Consider the following 21,820-nt stretch of genomic DNA (forward strand, 5'->3'; position numbering starts at 1 on the left):
GTTATGTTCTGAGCTTAAACCTTCTGTGTTTGGACTGCTGATGTTTTTTCTTCTGGACCATTCACCCTATAAGCACTGAATCAGGACATATAAAGTTGCAGGCGTGAATGGAATACAGCTTAGAGCTGCCTGGTGATAGCCTTGGGCATTTTCAAGTGCATGGCCACAGTGAAGCAGTGAGATCTACACAGTGATAAACAAAGACTTAACATGCACTGTTTGTTCAAGCAGTCAGCTTCAATTATTATCAGAAAATATATCCACTGGTTTGCTGCATATTAAAGCATTTTTTAGATAGTACAAGTACAAAATTCACCCTCTTCAGGTGGTTGGTTTTAGGATAGATGAACCAAAATTGTACACTTTTGTTAAGCCTGACATACCACTGATTAAAGCAGCAAGTCTTAGTGCCTCTGTGATCTTTGACTACTTCTGTTTCCTTTCCGTGACAATACTTTTCTTCAGTTTTGTAAAAAATATCACTTAATTAAAGTGCAGAAAATCAGGAAACAAAACACATTTTGTTTTCATCAACATGCCCTCTGAAAACCCCTCATGCCTTTTAAATATATATGTAATGTCATGGAAACAAATGCTTAGCTTAGGCCTATGGGTGAGTGATATTCATCCTCCTGTGCCTTATGAAAACCCTGTTGAATTAGCTATTACTACAACAGAATAAATGAGACAAACAACTGCTGTCTGGCACACAGCATGCAGATTCTGAAAAATTAGGATTTTTAGAACATGAGAAACAAAGTAATGTTTAAAAGGTCTCATGTAGAGCTGAATTAAGCTGCATTTGAGAAGGCAGTAACACTGCATCGACTAAGATTGCATGTAAAAATGAACCTGTTGGGTGAAAAAGGCTTTCCCATTACGAATGTTTGAGTTGTCTGGAGAAGACACACTAGTTATGTGTTCAGCTCAATGTCCATGTCAATATCCAGTGAGTCTCAAATGTGTAAACACCTAGCAACCATTTATTGCTAGATGTTTGTGATGTGAAACATTTTCCACCATGAATGTGACAACTATCCTTTATAATCAACTAAAAATGTATTTAAAAAATGGGAAAAAACAAGTGGAAGTGAAATAGTTTTTTTATGCTAGTTTATCTAAGCAGCAAATATATACAGTGAGAAATAGTTCTGGTTTTGAATAGGATTATATGTGTTTATGGATTTGTATGTATTTACTAGCAAAGTGTCTGGAATATGTTGATTTAAATGTAATTGATATTGTCAATGGAGTATTCAGTAATGGTTTTTCTATTTGAATATTTTTGATGCTGTGCACGTCTGCTCTGTGTGACAATGGGATTTTTATTTATTTATTAAGTCAGTGTACGCAGAACTGTGAGTGTGGAAATACGAGGCACTTGTTGTTCTCTAAATTAAATCCTAACCTTTGAATAATGTGAAGCTGAATTACTTGGCCTCGTTATTTTGTTTATTCAAATATTCAGGTGTTTAGCGTATGTGCACTGATTCTTAATACTAAAAGATAATAGCAAGTCTTTCTTGTTAGTACAGGGATATAGGATACTGCCAGCATTTATGTTTGGATTGCGAAACAGCAGTAGTTGGGCTTTTTATCTAGCCCTACATAACTGTACATCAATATTCTGGAATAGATTTGAATTTATTCAAATTTCATGAAGCCTTGCATAAAACATATTTGTGCATTTCTCCACCATTATTGTTTTCTAGTCTTCTGACTTTTGCTTTTTATGTACATTTTCAGAAATCATCTTTTAGCCAAACATAATTAAATGTAACCTAGATTACTTAAAATTTATATAAAAGTACATTTTTTACAGAATGTAAAAAATGTACGGTCGTTATTTTCCAAAGACCGCTTTTACTACAAATAAGATGTTTTTCACTGAGCATGAGCAATCATAAACACCTGTAATTAGTAGAGATTATTCAGTGTTTTTATGCTTTATTCTACTTTTCAAATCTTAAAAGAAAATTGAATGCTCTTGTGCTTTTTACTATATTGTCCAATATAACTATAATTGTAATTTGGAAACAATTATGACATCTTTGTACTGATACTCTTTCATAGATTTTTCAACATTGTGTTCTTTATAAACTTTTTTATTTATTTATTTTACAGTGAAACCAAGTCCCCCATTCAACCTGTCCCATATTCAGACTGTGGAGGGAGATCTCATTCTCAGGTGGAAAGAGCCATTAGACGTCAGTGATAATTTACCTGCCTATGAAATCCGATATTCCCACGAAAATACCAACAAGAACACCCACAAAAACTGGCAGGTGGGTAGTCGTTTGCTGAAATCTAGTTTCACTTGGATGGATGTCTGTGATCATCCTGTCTACTTTTTTCCAGGTGGTGTCTGCACTTGAAAAGCCCAAAGTTTCACTGGATTTGAAACCCTTACTGAAGTACACCATCCAGGTCCGCTGCACCACTCAAACTCAGCCTCTATTGTGGAGCGACTGGAGCGACCCCTACCATATCTACCTGAACAGTGAGGACTGCTAGTTTTTTTTTTTTTTTTTTTTTCTGTAGATTAGTTTCATTTGAAAATATTTTTTATAATTTTTTTTCATTCATACCCCTTGAACTTTTTGAGTTATGTTGGAACCAAAACTAGTGATTCTGACTGTTGGGATCTGAAATGCCTGCACTTTGTTTCCGATTTTGTTTTTGGCATTTAAAGAAAGAACCCTTAGGCAAAGGCAAGAGACCAAGGGCTTTTGGTGTGACTTGAACTTGCTTTTTAAAACTAAAAAAATATTTGATTGGCTCCAGAAGTCTCTGGGGATGTTGATGTCCATGTAAAGCAGTCAAAATGCATCAATTAACCCTTATGTCATCATTTATTATGTACTTTCTGAACTATTGCTTATTACCTGGAGCATTTTAAGAAGGATTCAGATCATTCAGAAGCATTTCACAGTGTCATGCACGCTACACCATATATAATAGATTTATCTTGGCATTTTCTTTAATGTTACATTAATGTTTTGGTGCACATACCTGGTTGATGTTGTGCAATCAGTTGAATTACTGCAAATGAAGACAGCAGGTAAAATTGTGCCGTTGTTTAACTCAATGGCTCAAGAGGCAAAAACATAAAAAATACCAGTATATGTTTTACTAGAGGAAAACTGCTGCCTTGTGCTTTAGTGGCCTAAATGAACATGTTTCATGTAGAAACAGAACTCTATGCACCCCATATTGAGTTGCTATGCTTTTCGTCATCATTTTATGTTTACTGTCACTCGGCTCAAACATGAGTGGCTTTAAGTGTTTGACAAAACTTAAAGACATCAACACAAACAACAGGTGTTTCAATCGTAAGTCCCTGTCAGTACAAAGCAAAGCAAAACAAAACAGAAGGTAACAATGTGCTGACAGATTGGCATCCGTTGCCTAAAGAACAACAACCACAGGCAGGTGTGGCAAAGAATCCAGTACTTCACCAATTACGTGGTCAACCTAGCAGCTGCAGCCTGGCTTCATGGAAAGAGCTGAACATCTTCTTGAACGTTTTCTGAGGAAAGGCTAACGAAGGCTACTCAGCATCGAACAACCCACAGCAACAGGGCCCTCCCTATAGAGGAACATTAGATTTGTCTTTAGAGTCTTCACTTACTTGCTCTGGCTGCTGCTCCTTTCTGCCTGAAATCCCACAGCGATCCCTTACCTAAGACACTAAACATTTCTGGATTCAATAACCACAAATCAGAGATGAAGTGTTTTAAAAAACTAGTCTGGGATCGTATGTCAGTAAGTCCTCCCCAAACTCTGTTCATCCTCACTAAAATGACTGGAGAAACTTGGTTTATTCCCACTAGAACCACAAACCGACAGGAGATATGAGCGAATTAAACTCTTTTCTTATCAACTGGATGTAACTGAATCACATTCATTTGGAGTTGATTCGACCCATTTGCCTTTCTTATAGTGTCCTGATATTTGTCAAAAGTTCTCTGGGGTGCTGTGGTGGCACTGGGCTTAAGAACAACCCACATAAGGCCAGTACTAAGCACTCAAGGACTAAGTGTTAGTCCTTGACACGGCTGTCGCAGGTTCGATTCCCGGCCTGCTGACCTTTGCCGCATGTCTTCCCCCTTCTCTTATTACACACTTTCCTGTCAATTCACTATTAAATAAAAGCCACTAGAGCCAATAAAACCTTTTTTTAAAAAGTTCTCTAATCTTCTTAGTTCTTGAATTCATCAATTAATCCTTCCATGTCTTGACAACTGTGGCTTTTGTAGACTTCGTACTTGCCATAATCCTGTTGAAATCTATAAATCCACTGTGAATTTAGATGCATGCATAATAAACAAACATAGAAATTCAGAATTTTCTTTTCTTGACATGTAAAATGTGTAACAGCTTATTGCATCTTGTATTAGTTCACATTTTCAGGGAAAAATTACATGTATAAAAAACTTAAAATATGTATATTTTAATTTTTTCCCTGTGTGCAGATGTGAGCTATATTCCTCAAAAGGTAGTGGCGCGAGCCGGTGATAATGTAACAGTTTATTGTGTGCTAAACGGCCAGAGCGCCAACGCAAGTATGGCCATGTGGTCCCTCAACCGAATGGTGCCACTTGATCCCAGTTTGTATCATCCTGTCAACCAGCGGGTAAGAAAAAGCACTCTGTATCAAATGCTTTAAAGTTTGGATTATTCATCTGTTTTTTACTATTTAAACAACACAGTCTGAACATGACATGTATCTTTCTGGACATGTATTGTTTTACATATTTTAAATCTAACATAGGTCAGCCAGATCACATTCACAGCTTCAGAAACTGGGTTGTATGACCTACTGACCTGCACACAGGAGTGGAATATTCCTTATAGCAAGATCTATGTGGAAGGTGAGTTTTGTTACAGCAATAAAAAGTCAACTGAATTATATTGACTTATTCTATCATAAATCAAGAATGTCCTGTTCCAGTCTTCAGAAATTTAGGGTTAATATCCTGCCATCTTTAAATGTGTCTCTGCTGCAGTACACCTGACTTAAATGGTTCCAATACCTTCTCATCATGTGATAAAGTTCACAGAGGTCTGCTAATGAAACATCATTTGATTCAGATGTTTAACCAAAGAAAAAAGTGAAACATGTAGGACAGAGGCCCTTAAGGACTGACTTTGGACACTACTAATAACCTGTTACTAGAAGGCAGTGATCTGCAGAAGTTTGAGGAAAACATTTGGTAGTTGGACAATCAAATTAATCTAATTGCAGCATATTTGTCTGTGATTTAATATGCTGTTGTGTTGTGTGTTTCAGGAGGATTCATCAACATCACCTGTGTAACCAATGGTGACATTGACACTATGACCTGCAGATGGGAGAATAAAGAGTGGGAAATAGTCAAATTGCGGTCCAAGTACGGATGCATTTTAAAACACTCCATGTTCTTTGCAGTGACCTTTGTTTTTACAAGTGGCAGAGATGATCCTAATCTGTTTGGTGCCCGGGTTGTTGATCCATCACCACATGTGGAATAAATAGTCTCATTGGAATCAGACTTTTTTTAGACACAGAATTTATAGCACAGAATCTTTGTCCCATGCAAATATTTTATTTTATTTTTTTTTTACTTTAAAATGTCCAACAAAAATTTAAGCATAAAATTGAACCTTTAACATTTCACCAATGACAATTTACCTCATGACAAACGAGAGGCTTTTAGTCTGTCAAATTACAATCCTTTGATCATGGCACAGTTAGCTTCTTAGCACAACTAACAGTCAAACCTCTGGCGCAACACACTGATGTCATCTTGCTGCTCTTGTACTAATAAAGTTTCTTATAAACAAAATCAGACCACTACGCTGCATAAAATAAAGCTTCTATTGTGTGTCTTTGTTTATGGCATAGGAGTGCTGAGATGTCATGTGACGAGATGGAGGAAAGGGTGAGAAGTGGCGAGGACGTTGGTGAGATGGGGCATGAATGCATGCCAGTCAAATCTACAGAGAAAGTCTGCACTTTCCACCCTCTGAAGATGAATTGCTACAAACTGTGGCTTGAATTGCATACCCGCCTAGGTCTCATCAGGTGCAAACCTGTCTATGTGTCACCCATAAATCACGGTAAGGAAGAGGTGTTGAAATCTGTATTTTGTAAAGGTCTATTTAGTATCATTTTAAAGTTGTGAGTTTGAAATAATTTTATATCATCACAAAATTTTTGTTGTATTTTTAAAACAAAATGTTCTCAGTTGAATTCTTTTGAAATATGTGGAATGATAAAACACTAAAAGCTATGACAGCAATTTGCTCGAGTCAACAAATTGCCAAACATGACAAATATGAATGAAAACACCTATGTTTGAGCTATAAAATATCTATTGTAAAATGAGCATAAATAGCTAATGGTTTTACATTTTCACTTCGGTTTTATTTGATACTTTGTTCTGCTTATCCTACAATATAAATTTATGATTTTTTTCAGTTTTACGAGATAGAGTATCTGTGCTTCTTCCCACTCGATCTGCAGTAAAACCTTACCCTCCCACTGATGTGACGGCAGTGAGCCGGAGCAGTGGGATCCTGAGGGTAACTTGGAAACCGCCTTCTCTGCCGGTCGAAGGCCTGCAGTGTCAGCTTCGGTACTACTTACTCGGTGTTTTAGAGAAATGGAAGGTGAGCTTTTCACACTCTTTCACCAACAAAACCTTTGCATAATATTTGATATGGTGTCTTGTTTACAGTTCTTAAAAATGTATACTTATTAACTACAAATATGGTTAGAGAAACCTGATTGGAAAAATCTTGTTACCAATTTTTTGCTGTGGAAGCAAATTTTAGATCCAACCAATAGTTTTAAAGTTGAAAAAAAAAAACAAATGTATTAAATAATCCCTACATTTCATCAAATTTCAGTTTCTTCAGTTATTTGTCACAATCATTTTGATGAAACCTCTTTCCAGTTAAGTGTTGAAAATTCTTCCTGGAAATTGGACTCATGCCATGAATTGTGTTCTCTTCCTGATTTACACTCATTTCCTCTCATACCTTTGGGAAACAGAAGGAGTACGTGCACAGAAGAACCAGATGATGACTTTCAATTGAAAATTTCATTCCTAAGACCAGAGCAGCTAAAGCAATTACGTTTTGTTTGACCAGTAGTCAGTCCGCAGGCTTATAGTCCAGAAAACATGATGTATCTTTGCGGGAATGTACAAAAATCCTGTTGGTACTGATTTGTATGACCTATTTAATTGCTATAAATTGAATCAATGAGCAAGCACCTTTTCCAGTTGTTAGAAATGTTTCTGGTTTTCCCCCATAAAAAATATATATTTATATAAATCTCTGCAGTTCGAGAAACCTTTGTGGGTTTCCTGGGCCGAGGTTGAGGTACCTGACATGTGCCAGATCTACGTAGTTCAAGTACGCTGCATGTACTCCAGTGGGATCGGATACTGGAGTGAATGGAGTGAGTCTGTCCACTCCACCGCTCAAAACAGCAGAGGTAAACCCGATTCACTGATGAACTCAGTTTCCATTTTAATATAATAGCATTTGAAGATAAAACAAGATTCAAATTAAGCAGCACAAGCAAAGGAATCAAAAACAAAAAGAAACAAAAACTGCTATCAAATATCTGGTCTGCTCTTGCCACTTTAGGTGATTCTCTAAGAAGCAGCAAGAGTATCTTTATTTTCTGGAAAAACAGAAAATCTCTCTTTCAGTAAAAATCTACAAACACAGTAAAGTCCTCCAGAAACTACGGTATTTCCAATTTACTCATTTTCAAAGCCTAATTATAGCTCTGTAACATTTTTCTTCACTTTTTTTGTCCAACTGGAAATAACAGTGTGGCAAAAAATAAAATGTTGAATTGTTTCTAAGAGTAAGGTGTAACTCAGCCTCAACACAATTTGTGTGTTCCTACTCTGTGGAAGTCAGACACTTAAAAACTCCACAATTACATTCACAGTCGGAAAGCTGTGACAGTGGATAGGCAAAGTTCATACACAGGCTCACAAATGTTGTTTCCAGCCACTCAATCAAGGCTCATCAAGAGCAAAAGCTCACCAGTAACTAGACAAGTCCAATTCCAGTCTAATTTCTTGGTGCATCTAAAGTAAAAGGTGTCTCATGTTAGACTGATGCATTTCTTCCTCAGCTCCTGAACGTGGGCCTGATTTCTGGAGAATACGTCAAGATGACCCATACAGAAACCAGTCTAACATCACTCTGCTGTTTGAGGTAAACAAAGCATATGGATTGGGATGTAAACCTACATTCCAATGTCATGAGGCAAGATGGTACACAATACTGGCTTAAGACTAGACCAGAAGAGATCTGAGCAATATTTGGGGGTAAATTAAGTCCCTTTAGGACTGGAGTTTGACACCCCTGCTTTAGGCCAACAAAAGCCTCAATTGTTGATTTTATGACTGTAGGATTGGAGAATGTTTCTGCACATAGTTTTGCCTATAAAAGTATTGATAATCATTGACAAGGTCAGAAGGTTGGAGACCTCAGATGTGTGAGCTTCTAATTAAAAATATTGATTAGAGTGTAATAGTCACCAGCAGAATGAATCCTTTCCTTTGTTTTCCAGTCTTTCTCAGCAAATTGGAATACCTACTGTGTGGATGGATTTATTGTCCAGCACCAGGCCTCGAATGGATCTGTGCTGAGGAGGCAGATCGATATGGTGTCCTCCTACAGCTTTGAGTGGAATCAGGAGCTCCACATCGTGTCTGTGGAAGCCTACAATATTCTGGGGAGCTCTGTCAACAACGTCAACATGACGCTGGAGAAACAACATAAACGTAAGAAAAAAGGAATTAACAGGACATCTCAGCAATCCCTGAGGGAATGTAATCTACTTAGTATACAACAATGAGAGGTTGAACTGTTGTGATGTGGATCTGTTCCTGAGAAATATGTAGTCATTGTTTCACTGGAATTACGGGAACAATACAAATTCTAATTTTGTTTTTAGATGAAATCATATCAGATGATCATGTTGATTGCATTTCCAGTAAGGCTGTTGAAAATAATTTACATAATGGCTGGGTGTCATGTTCTTCTGTAGTTTATGAATAGCTAAACATTTTAAGGTTAGTTTAACCTTGAAAGGATGTGGTGTGAAAAAAGACTTTTTTGTCTGAGTCCGTGCCGGTGAACACAAAACTCGTTTGATTTGCACAATTGAATGATGTGAATGTGTCACAAATACATTTATCTAAAAGCACCTTTGGATAAATGTATGTTACATACAGATATGGGTTTTGGATTTTCAGTTCTGCAAGGAGGATAATTTGGATCCTTTGAGCTTTATGTTAAATCTGATGATTCAGATCAAACTTGATCATAAATGTTTGTGTCAGCTGTTCTATTTATTCATGTAATCCAAAATGTCCTGTGTTGATTTTAATTCTTCTGAATTCTAAACACATTGTGTCATCCAAAAAATATTTTATGGGGTGAGTACAAACAATTTCAAAAGTTTAATGGACAAAAATATAATTTACAGAGAACATTTCTAATTTAATGTTTTGTTGGGGTTTTTTTTAAAGCTGTTGAAGTTTTCATTCCCCAATGTTATGCTAAAAAATACACAGTAGCTCTTGTTTTATGAAACTAAAAAAAGTCTTTTAAAAACATGTACTTTGAAGTTAAAATTCTAAAATCTTCTAACTTTGCTTCAGCTAAAGTATGTAACTTTCCCATGTATTTTAAAGAAATTCAGACTGGACACATTTACCTGAGGTTGTCTGTGAATGCACATCTTGCTGTGACTGAGGATCTTTGCAGAAGGATTTGCTTATACAGGCGGAAAGCTAATGCTATCTTTCTTCCTCTCTGTTGTGATGTGACTTGTTGATAATTCTGATATGCAACATGTTTTCTTGCGGTTCCTGTTACTCGTATGTGAGAAGAGTTTGGATGAGATAGTTCTCCTGCTTTTGAGACTACGAGAGCTTTGCTTTGAACACCATAATTGGTCTGAACTTTTAGTGAGCATGCTGGATCACAGACAAACAAGAAGATGTAGATGGACATAATGGTCCTTGTTTTACTGCTGTTTGACCGTCGACATTTGCGTAAAAGAGGAAAGATTCAAAAATGTTTCATGAAAACCAGAATTTAAAGATTTCACTTATACCATATTTTATTCTTTATATCATGAGAAGAAATGATGTGTGCAGTTACATTTAGTCCCATTCAGAGCTAACAGGCATAAGTTGAAACATGGATATTTACTGGAAAAAAACATGTTCTGTGGTTTTGAAATGATCTTATGAGTAACATGGTCGACCTGAACATTTCGAGATAATGTTAAAAAGAATGGGATTTCATTTATGATGAAAATCCTGTGACATTAACAAATATGTTTGTCTATTTTTCTCTATACCGTGTGTTCATCACTCCTATCTGTAAAGTACATAGCAGAAAAAAATGTACTAACACAACAAAAACAACATCAAAATATTTACCTGTACGGATCCCATTCATAAGCCTTTATTGATGCCTAGCGGCTAATAGCATTAGTGATGTCAGGTAATATTACAGAGGTAAAGTAGCAGGGTGCATGTTTAATAAGAGTCCTCTGTGTCGGTTGCCTCCATGATGAATGGTAGTAAGTGCTTGTTGCATAGAAAGGATTTTTCATTTTCCCTGAAAATGGACAGTGACAAAATTATCGAAAACACTGTTACAAATAAGTCCATTAGCAACAGGTGCAAAAGAACACATGTTCCTTGTTTGTCTGATAAACCAATGTGCCTTTATTCATATAGCACTTTTCTCACAAAAAGCCAAGCGATAAAGCTTTACATGAGATAAAAACAGGAAGCGCCCTGCGACAGACTGGCGACCTGTCCAGGGTGTACCCCGCCTCTCGCCCGGAACACAGCTGGAGATTGGCACCAGCACCTTCCGACCCTATTAGGGAGAAGGGTGCTCAGAAAATGGATGGATGGATGGATAGAAAAACAGGAAGCAATTAAAAATAATGAGCGGAGGACTGGGCTAAAAGCAGAAACGTAAAGACAAAAAAATGCAGTTTTGGACTTGAAAGTGATAAAACACTAGTGGTAGACTAAAAAACGCTACAGAGCTTAGATTCTAAACTCCTGGGAAGATGGTTAAGTAAATCAATACCATAAATAATAGATCTGGACAATATCACAATCGTCTTCTAAATTTCACTCTGTGCAATATTGCAATTACAAAGATAATGTCAGGCATTCATGCTCTGCACATCAATAATATTGACAAGTCAGATGGATTCTAACAGCCATTAATGCTCACACCTGATGTATATCTTTAGTGGCTGAGATGTCAAAGCTCATGAAAAATGGTGGGATTATTGTGAAAGAAAATTGTCAGAAAAAAATTAGAAATCATAATTTATATAGTTCTTTCAGTTTCCAATAATAGTAAAGCAAATATTTTTTTCTGATATTGAGCTGCCCTTATGAATGACAATCACAGAGGGATTGTTATTCATTGACGCAAGTTAACATATCAAGTGATAAACTTGACATGGTAAAATATCAAGTTTAAAATATCTGAAGCTCCCCTTACCTTGTTGAATGTGACCACGAGTGACATATGAACTCTTTGTTTCCCTCTTCTACTGCAGGCCGCTGTGTGCATTCATTCCACGTTTTGGTTATAAACAACACTTGTGTATCTCTGTCCTGGAGCCTGTTGCATATCAGCTCTGTCCCTCTCTTCATGGTGGTTCAGTGGTTCCCAAGGAAGCAGCAGGACTTTGAAGACTTTGGTTCAAGTGGAAAAACGTGGGCCAAACTGTCCTACACCGAACCTCCTACCCAGTTACGAGGTAGCCCATTGTGTGAAATCTGTGACAGTAGTCTCTCTTTGCTAACTGGCCTGTAATCAATCTGCTGTTTTAATGTTTAATTTAAAGGAGATTTCTTTAGCTCAGAGGAGTATGCCTTCCATTTATACCCTGTGTATGCTGATGGAGAAGGAGAACCAGTTGTTGCAATAGGTATATTCTTTGTTTCCACTTATGGCAATTAATGCAATCAAATGCCTGCATGGAAATTGCATTGTTTGGTAACTGATGTGAATTTTCACTTTGTTACAGTTAAGACAGGAAATCCTCCAGCTTACAGGATGTTGATGTTCATCTCCCTCCTTTGCATTGCTGTGTTTGTCACCCTGGTTCTCTCCCAAAACCAGTAAGAGCTTGTTTAGTAATAACGATCTCTAAAAACATTTATGTTCGGATGTGGGTGTTAATTGCAGATCAGTGTAAACAGAATCTATCTCTCTGGCAGTCACCTGTAAGAAATGATAAATGATGTTAATCTGTGCTGTGTGGACTAATTGAAGTTCCCGACAGACTGTTTAGGAAAATTTAGAAGCGTGACATTTAAGAGGTTAAGGGGTGTAATTACATTTGATGTTTCCTGATCTGAGGAGAAGGAGTCAGACATGTGAGTGAAATGGAGAAGAAGTCGATTGCTGGAATCCACCTAAATGTTTGTTTTTTGTGTTTGCAGGATGAAAAAAATTGTGTGGAAAGATGTTCCAAACCCGAACAAGTGCTCATGGGCCAAAGGACTAGATTTTAAAACGGTAAAGGAACCATCGGAGAAATTAAATTTCTTGCTTACCAGATTCTACAAAGATTTGAAGTGATTATAAAGAATTCTAAAAAAAACAAACAAAATAGCTGAATAAGATTTAATTTGTGCATATTTTAGATGTTTAGATCAAGTTAAATCATCAGAACAATTGCTATATAAACATGACAACTACTGCCAAATGATGAATCCATTCCCACTTTCAAGATTAGCCATTTAATCCTGTGTAAGGGTCAGCATATTTCTATAATTAAGACATGGCTTAATCCAATTCTGGTCAATCATTCTGCTTCCAGCTCCTCTGAAAAGGTCACCAAACACAGACTCCTTTGGATAGCCAGCAGCAGCAGCTGGCTTTCCAAAGGAGATGTGCTTGGATCTGCTTGGATCTGCTTGGATTTGGACTGAACCCCTGTAAAAATCACAGCCTTTTGTACACTTGATGATAAGTGGCTTATAAAGATAAAAACACTTTTAAATTATATCATTATCATCACTGTTATCATTAATATCAGTTTTATGATGATTTAGAATAAGTTGCACAAGGTGAGCGGCTCTGCCACATTCCTTGCAGTATATTTCTTAGTTTCTTCATTCCTGTAGCTGACGCAGCTGCTATGAATGACGATTTTTTTTGTGTGTGTGTGTGTGTGTGTGTGTTTGTTTTTTTGGTGTCCAGCAGAAATAATTTTTGCGGTTACTTTTTTATTTTTAGGCAGTTGTTCTGATTCATTACCATATCAAGAGGTACTGTTTATAACAGGGGGATACTTTTTGACATCTTAAAGGTTTAGACAGACAAAGTATCAGGAAAGCAGTAATGGATGTTTGATGACCATACCTCCATCTCCCAACAGCTTTCTGTCTTGCTTTTGAGAGCGGTAGCAATATCTGAAGATTTAAACCATTGCTTGCTCTCTGTTGGCACTTTGTCAACTGCTCTACTAGGGAAAACTAAATGAATTTGCTTTTTGAACATTGTTAAAGCATTCCTTAAACTTGTGTTTCTATGCTTGATGTATAAACCTCTCATTTAGATTTTTATCATTTTTTTCACTTCCCATGAAAAGATGATCACAGGAAGTTGACGAATCTCTGCTTGGTTATTTTGATGCCACAAACTAGGATGCATTCTGCCAGCCACATGGAGCCAATGCTAAGACTGGATGTACTTGTAAACTTCTCTGTGGACAATGCAATCCCTACAGTAATGGAACATTTAACTTTGCAGTTTCTTATATGCACTTAAAAGTTAATTAATAGGTACAATAGAACAGAGTGTGTCTGTTAGACATTACCAAAGTGGTGTAACTTGGAGCCTTTGCTTCAGCTGTTAGTATGTTGAGGTCATCTTAAGGAGTGGGAAAATGATGAGTGGTTTCAAAAGCAGAGTATAAATTTTGTGTCTGCCTGCGAGCAGCCAGAGCTCAGAAAAACACTCCTTGTTATAACAAGATTTAATAAACCTCTCAAAGACAAAAGGATTCAATTCTCCTTGCCCTATTTGACATAAAACTCCATAACACATGGCTAAACAGAGAGATGCTTTCTCAATGACAAACCTTGGGTCACCAGTGACCCAAAGGAAATGCTTACCAAGAGAGGGAGATGTGGAATCATTGAAGAGCATTGAAAAGCAACTCATAATGAACATATGAGACGGCAAGCATGGAGGAGCATTTCCAGCAGAGCAATATACAAAATGTGTGGACATGGGTGAAGAAGAAACTGATAGAAGTCTGGACAGACTGATCCATTCTTTGAAAGGTTCAGTTTAGAAACACACTCACCATCCTGCTCACCCGGTGACACCACAGCAGACATCCCACACTAACAACGTTCTTGTCACAATTCAAATGACTTATCTTTATGAAACATGCTTCTTCACCATAATTGTGAGTGAGAACGAGAGAGAGAAATAAACATTTTTTTGTTTTTATTGCATGTCTTTATGTGTGTACAGGTTTAAATACAACTGTTTATATCATTAGGGAGAAGAGTGTGAGAGAAAATACTGAAGCTAATCTACCACACCTGAGTGGCCTGGATTTTAACCCTGTGTTTTACTTGAGTTGTTGTAATACTGTTTATATCTCAAACAAGTTTAGCTATGCAAAATAAAATATCTTTCTCTTACTAAAGTGCACTTATTTCTACAGACGGACGGCTTTGAGTACCTGTTCCGACCTCCAGAGGGTCTTCAAGCCTCTCCGCTGACCCCTGAGAAAATCTCTAAAGTTACTGTTGTGAATAAAACTCTGACAAAGGCCTTTGTCCAAACCCCAACTCTCTTGTCTCCACGCTCTGTTGCTGCTTCAACTAACTCCTTTCTGCCTTGTTTGGACCCAAGGACTGGCCAGTTGCTGCAGTGTGAAACAGCCCTTGGTGGTGACTCTAGTCCAGATCCCTTAACTACTTCACACCTAAATAAGCTACAGGCAGCCAATGCCTTGGTGGAGCAGAGTTCAGGAACCACGAACAGCTCAGCCCAGTCTTTGGTCACATACTCCAAGGTCCTGCACACTGATACAAATCCAGATCATCCACCTCTTCATCTCCACTACAAGGAGGGAAGTAGGAGCAGCTACAGTGATGAGGGAAACTTCTCAGCCAACAACTCAGATATCTCTGAAACGTTTCCTGGTGGACTGTGGGAAGTTGACAGCTATCGTGGTACAGAATCAGATGATCCAAGGAGATCCTACTCCTACAACTCTGAAAAAGAGCTTTCTGAAGCATCAGAGCAAGAAGACGACATAGATGTGGGTCAAAAGAAGGCCTTGCACTATCTCGACCTCGGACATCCACCGGAGGATGAAGAAAATGAGGAGGAGGAGAAGGAGGAGGAGGAGGAGGAGGAGGAGGAGGAGGAGGAGAAGGAGGAGGAGGAGACACAAACTGAGCTTCTGAAAAGCACACATTTGATCAGAGAGGACTGTTCTGTAGAGTTGTACCCTTTGCTCAACCCAGATGAGTCGAAGGATTCCAAGACGCTGGTGCAAGTGTCAACTTGTACTTTTGCCTCTTTGTACATGCCTCAGTATAGGAAGCCTGACGTAAATCACACCCCGCACACATAACAGCAAACCTTAGCTCTCATCAAAGCATGTGCCATTGTTGTGAAGAGAGATGTGCTTTTCCATTTAACACAGGGTTTCTACTCTGCAACAACCTGTGAAAAATGAGTAGGAACCCTGTTACCAAAGCCAGTCATTCATCCTATGTGCACTTTGTAAAAAGTGCACACAGCAAAAAAAAGTTGATATTTGTGGTGCAATAAAAGATTCCATAATGGCACACTTCTCATGGAAAAAAGAATTTCTTCATCTATTTCCTTCTGTACTGAGGTTTAAATAGGATTTTTCTCTGTCTGTAAATCAAAGTTGATCAATATTGGTGACTGATACAGAAGTTTTTCTAAAAAAAAAATCTTAAGTTTAGCAAACTGTTTGCAAATTGAAGAAGTTTCAGACAGAAGAGGTTTACATTTGGTTACACAATTTACAGTGGGTGTATTTAATAACGTTCAGAAATAAAGTGATCTGCAGCTTTTTACAGTCTGTGTTGAATTTTTTTCTTATTCTTTTCCTTTTTGTTCAATTTAAAGTTTGCTTCAGAGAGAGCTGGACAGAGCCATAGAAATCCCATGTTGTGCCTCTTACAGCTTCCTTAAAGCACATTTGACACCGAAAAGGAGAAAAATATCCAAAATCTTGAAAATGTGAGTTACTACAGGTCATTTTTGTGGGCATTTTTGTTCAGTTATTGGCAGCTTATGCATTTATTCCCCTCATTGACTGAACCACCTGCTAAATTTGACTATTTGTGTATTTTGTGTCGTAATGTATTTGGGGTTTGGTTTAAATATGTGAACAATGTAACATTTTTCTTGAATGTTGAAATGAAATTTGTTAAAGACAAACGAATGTTTTGATCTAAAGATGGATATGAAAATATTGTAAATATAGAAAATTGAATCACTGTAACTCTTTATGGAGATGTTCTGTCTATTTTTCATTGTGACAATAAAGAATGTATTGTGCATCTGAGTGGTTTGTTCAGCAGAGACTAAGATTAACTATTTTTTTTTTTAAGTTGCAATCTTAAACTAATGCATTATGGACAATTATGAAATGAGATGCAATAAATTATGAATATGTTTCAGGGACAAGCGGAGAATAAATACATACTCAATCACTTCATCACATTGCTTGAATAAAGAAAGTATTTCACCCCGAACACCTGACAGTGCTGAGCCAAAATTCACTCAAACTTGAAATGACTTAAAATTACATATTCATCTGCATATTAATTTGTTAGAATTGTCACAAAAAAATGCAGAATGTATACGAGCTTTGAACATGTTCAGAACAATTATCAAAACAATTATTATTGCAGCAAGTTTCTTCCAGCAGCAATAATGTACCGCCACCTTGTGGCTGCAGTCAGTAAAAATATCTCAAAGGCATCAGTGTCTGTTCAAGACGTGTTCAGTGATTACAAATTTTATAACCAATACATGCCCACAAAAGGCCCCTAAGAATGTCAGATTTACTTAAAGCAATATTAGCAGTAATATTAAATTCAATGTCTGTAATTTATACGCCGTTCTCAGACTTTTCTCAGCAGTTAGAACAAAGAAATCACACAAAAGAAGTGAAACAATTAATTTAAATTTGATCATTTTTTATTCACAAAAATTGTAAAAGAGCAACAGGAACAAAGATTTCCAAATGTAAAATCTATTAGCCACAACAGATAACGTGTCTTCGTTTGCAGTTTTCAGCCACAAGGGGGCAGAAAAGCATCACCAGTCAAGATTCAATGATGTCAGGGGAGAACGGCGCTTCCAGGCTCTGTCTTGTACTTGCCATAGAAGGACATGGTGGTGAGAACTGTTGCTGCCTTTGGCAAAGAGACGCTACAAATCACAGAGGCTGGATGCCTGACAGAAAGCTGCAGGATCAAATTCATCAGACAGAGGGGGAGGTTATGTTTTTACTAATGTGTTGAAATGTCAGCCATGATGAGAACATTTTAGCATTGTTGTTTTTAGTTCAAGATTTAATGATTAAAAAAAATCAGTTCAGGTCATATTTCCGGGAAAGGCCAGGGATGATATCTCATGTCTAACCTGGCAGAGAAACATTTTGTGGACGTCTATTCTCCTTTGGGATTTCTGTTCGCTCTGAGATCTGTCCAGAAAGTGACATTTTGCAGAATAGTTCAAGTTCCATCAGATTTGATGGAGGATAAAAGCTGCAGCCACTTCAGTAATTGCAGTAGCATGTGTTAGCTAGGTCTTTGATTTTCCTGGTAACATTTTTGATTTACCAGAAAAATCAAAGACATGGCTTTGATTTTTCCATAAACAGAAAAGTGCCCAACTTTTCTGTTTATGTTGTTTTTGTTTCCTTATTCCAAGTTTTCTTTTATAAACCCATTTTTTCCCCTCAAAAGCCCATGCCTATTACCATGTTGTAAATTAATTTCTCCTGCCTGGTTAAGCGAATTTGTGAAATATTTTCAAGTCCTGCTGCAGTTCCTAGACAACACATTGCATCTAAAGTTATAATTCCATATCTGAATAACAGTTCACTGGTTCAAACAGCAAAATAGCAAATTTCTCTTGTAATTGTCTAGTCAGTCTTCAAAGACTGACTTTGTGTGTGAGTGCTCATAAAGCTGCAGGCAACTGAAAGATGCTTTGAAATATTTTTATAAGACATATGTACATTTCTATTTGATTAGACTTATACTAAAAAATTGCTTGTTGGGATTCATAGTGCAGCGATGTTAAGCCAGAACAAAGTGTAAATGTTCTCAAGAAAATTGGTTCTGGCAATATTATGAATCTTATGCAAATGTAATTTAAAGTATTCTGGCAGATGAATTTTATGGTCTAATGTTTTTTTATATATATATTTTTGTAAGCAAATTCACTTGGCTAGATGAAGTAAACCTCACAAATTCACAGTTTAAGACAATTCAGATTCATAATCCGACTCCCTTTCCATGGAGCCTCTTTCATCAAGCCGGTTAATGTGAATCAGGCAAAAAAAAAAAAAAAAACAAGAAGCTTGATGCTGCTGATCCCTCTGATCTCCTGGCATTAACGGGTGCAGCAGCCATGAGGGGTTGCAGCTACAGATGCTGATCCATGTTGGCTTTGAAGGCCTTAAAAACTGGGGTCAAGGTCAGGTTGTGTGCTTATTCACTCCAAACCTCAAGCAAAGGGAAATGAGAACATTCTCCCTGTGCTCAATTCAGAGCCACATCTGGATTTACGCTTTCAGTCAAAAGGAGAGAAGGGCACTGGGGGCTTTTTGCTTGGTTGGTTAGATTTAGATTTTACATGAATGTGATGTTCCTGTAATTTGTAATTCTTGGTCAGCTTAGTTGAAGGAGCATTTATCATTAAGCGAGAGGAGTGCAACAAAAGAGAAAAATCTGAATCCACAGTAAAAAAAGAATATTTAAAAGGATCAGTTGCTGCAGGTGGACCGGAGCTGAGTAAACAGAGCAACAGGGTTCAAAGTCTTTTACTGGATAAAACTCATATCAACAGAGGTTTTACTGAGCTGTGAAACCTTTTCCTGGGGCTGTTTCTCTACTGGGGGCTACTAAGTTTTTTACATTTTGTTTTAATAGAACTCCATGTTGTCATCTCACTCTGAGAGGGTTGTAAATATACAATCTGTGTCTCCTGAATTGTTCCCTTTTTATCTATTTTTTCTAAGGGACCCTTCCAACATAAAACTGCGTTATTCCTCAAGCCAATATCTTGAATGCATTTACTTCTATATTAACCTCATCCATGGTCATTATAAGGTTTCAAACAGGTGGTTAAGTGCATTGTTATATTTTTTAACCATCTTGGTGATAGCATTGCCAAATATCAAGAAAAAACATTGCAATGCATAAATAACATTCCTGAAATTGTATAGACTGATGTAACAGACTGTGAATGTTTCTTATTAGAGCTCATCTTTGACCTTGATCTGTTGTTCTGCTTTTCTGCAAGAGTTAAAATATCCTTCATCCCTCATTGAAAACCTGATTTGTCCATTTGTTCTTAGAGAGAATGCTAGTCTTTTAAAACCACCAAAGGCAGCCCAGTTAGTTGTAAGTGGGTCAAATGTACAAAATGCCTCCGGATCAGTCACAAAGCGCACTTGTCTCCGGCTAATACAGTGAAAGGCGGTCAGCTGAATGCCCACCCTATTTATTCTGACACTCGGTTAAGCCTAATTGGTGTGAGGTCCATTGCTAAAATGTAGCGAAACAGCCCAGCCCTCTGTGCACTCCTGCAGCATTTTCTGGCTGCTGCTTCAGGATGTATTCCAGTGATCCTGACAACCAAAGTAGCTTTAATGCCAAGAGGCTGATCGTTTTTTATCTATTTGAAGATAATCATTTGATTTACTCTTCATCTAACATGTAGGAAAGCCTACTGCTAATGTACCTTGGGACAGAAGAGAGTGGTGGTATGGATCTATCACTATGAGAACTATGGATCCACATATGGGCAAATGGAAGGAAAATACATTCCCATATGCTGTGGAGGCAGTATTAGAGACCAGAGGGTTGTTGATGAAGCATTAGCAGTGCTCCCCAGAGTCCCATATTGTCTTCAGTAAAACCAGCTAAATTAATCGAAACAAAGTTTCCAAAGAATGTAAACTTAAATGCCTAGAAACAAGAAAAAAATCTAATCCTACAATCTCATATTTTTAGATGAGTTTGTCATAAAACTGTAATCAGATTTATTCACTGTAATTTAGTTTTGTAAAAATACACTAAATTTTTTTCTGCTTTGTATTTATGGTTTGTACCCCCATTTTGAGTGGGAAAGGAGATTATTTCATTGAAATGTAGCACTGACCTTGTAGAGGAAACCAGTAAAATAAAGCAAAAGAGGTAGTGTCACCTACTGCTCTCATTGCTGTCACTGATTCCCCTTCTTTACAGATTTGTCTAACAAACTTTCCAGCTCCATTATGTTGTGCTGTTTTCCATTCATAAATGTATCAAAGAAGTAAGCACTGAACAGTTGCAATGACAACAACCTGTAGGATTAATGTTATTGCAATAATCCTGCAATACTGAACACAAACAGTGACAATGGCACAAAACAGATGGCTTCATTTAGACCCCACCATTGTGTCGCCATATAGGAGCTAAATCAACATTTCCTGAAATGCTGACCTCTACTGACCTTGACCCACACTGGATCATGTCACTTGGTGGGAACGCTGTGGCCCAGTTCTGCCCTTTTTGTTTGTTTCTCTATGCGTCCCACAGTCTGAAGACCTCTGCAGTGAAAACACTCAGTGCTACCGACGCCATGGGATGCACCATCCTCTGGGAAAGTTCTGGTAGACCGTTGGAGGATTCGTGTTGTTGTTGATGTGAGGAGAAAGATGAGATATCAGGGAATCTATAAGAAGCCCTGAAAATACAAAAAGGCTGGAATAATCAATTTCCCATCAAGAAGAAAATGCCCAGATACTTTACCCTGCAAATATTAGCAAAACTAAGATATTTGTATTTTTTCATATTTGTCACAAACATCAGTGTACTTCAAATAATTGTATGTGACAGACCAGCAAAAAGTTAAATTATACATAGTTACAGAGAAAATATCTGCAATTGCTTCTTGCATTTCTTTTGATTCCCGTAAATTAGATCAAGTTCCAAAATTATCCTCTAGTTGTCACCTAATTAGGAAATAGTCCATATGTGTCATTTGATGTCTGTATAAATCCAGCTGTTGAGCTCTAACTGTGTTGGTGGTTACTGTACATTTGTTAATGAATAAAACCTACAACTATATATATATAGACTGATACAAAAAAATTAGATTCAGAAATATCCTAAAGAATCTGTGAAATACTGAGAAATCATCATCATAAGGAAATGAAATGCAAATGAACAAGTGAACATATTTTTTAAAAGTCCAATTTTTATTTATCTGCTTCAATAGCATAAAAATTTTTCACCTGAACCATTCAACCACTCAAAACAGAAAGAACTGACTTTCTCTCTCTTTTTTTTCCTGACTTTGTTCTTCCCTGGCATGGACCGACAAAAATAAAGCAACACAAAAGGCATTAAGGTAAAAGACAGCTCAAGTGCATTGGCACTGCAGCCTGTGGTGGTTTTCTGTGCAATTTTAAAAGACCCAAAGTATTTTAAACAGTTGCTGTCATGATATGGAGCAG

The 21,820-nt window shown here is 37.2% G+C and overlaps 1 protein-coding gene across 3 annotated transcripts in view; it reads left to right on the forward strand.

Annotated features, from left to right (window-relative positions):
- Positions 1-16,638, forward strand: part of lepr (leptin receptor) — a 38,246-nt gene extending 21,608 nt beyond the window's left edge. For all 3 annotated transcript variants that reach the window (XM_055052045.1, XM_055052051.1, XM_055052061.1), the window contains 15 exons: positions 2,125-2,285; positions 2,359-2,500; positions 4,476-4,636; positions 4,775-4,874; positions 5,294-5,393; positions 5,888-6,102; positions 6,509-6,654; positions 7,333-7,486; positions 8,144-8,226; positions 8,585-8,798; positions 11,621-11,824; positions 11,912-11,995; positions 12,095-12,188; positions 12,513-12,588; positions 14,756-16,638. In XM_055052045.1, the coding sequence (XP_054908020.1) occupies positions 2,125-2,285; positions 2,359-2,500; positions 4,476-4,636; positions 4,775-4,874; positions 5,294-5,393; positions 5,888-6,102; positions 6,509-6,654; positions 7,333-7,486; positions 8,144-8,226; positions 8,585-8,798; positions 11,621-11,824; positions 11,912-11,995; positions 12,095-12,188; positions 12,513-12,588; positions 14,756-15,676 (2,855 nt within the window). In that variant the 3' untranslated portion in view covers positions 15,677-16,638. The remainder of the gene's footprint in view (positions 1-2,124; positions 2,286-2,358; positions 2,501-4,475; positions 4,637-4,774; positions 4,875-5,293; positions 5,394-5,887; positions 6,103-6,508; positions 6,655-7,332; positions 7,487-8,143; positions 8,227-8,584; positions 8,799-11,620; positions 11,825-11,911; positions 11,996-12,094; positions 12,189-12,512; positions 12,589-14,755) is intronic.
- The last annotated feature ends 5,182 nt before the right edge of the window (positions 16,639-21,820 follow it).

The sequence above is a fragment of the Poeciliopsis prolifica genome, unplaced genomic scaffold, assembly GCF_027474105.1.
Source record: "Poeciliopsis prolifica strain line A6 unplaced genomic scaffold, Auburn_PproV2 SCAFFOLD002, whole genome shotgun sequence".
Taxonomy (NCBI): Eukaryota; Metazoa; Chordata; class Actinopteri; order Cyprinodontiformes; family Poeciliidae; genus Poeciliopsis; species Poeciliopsis prolifica.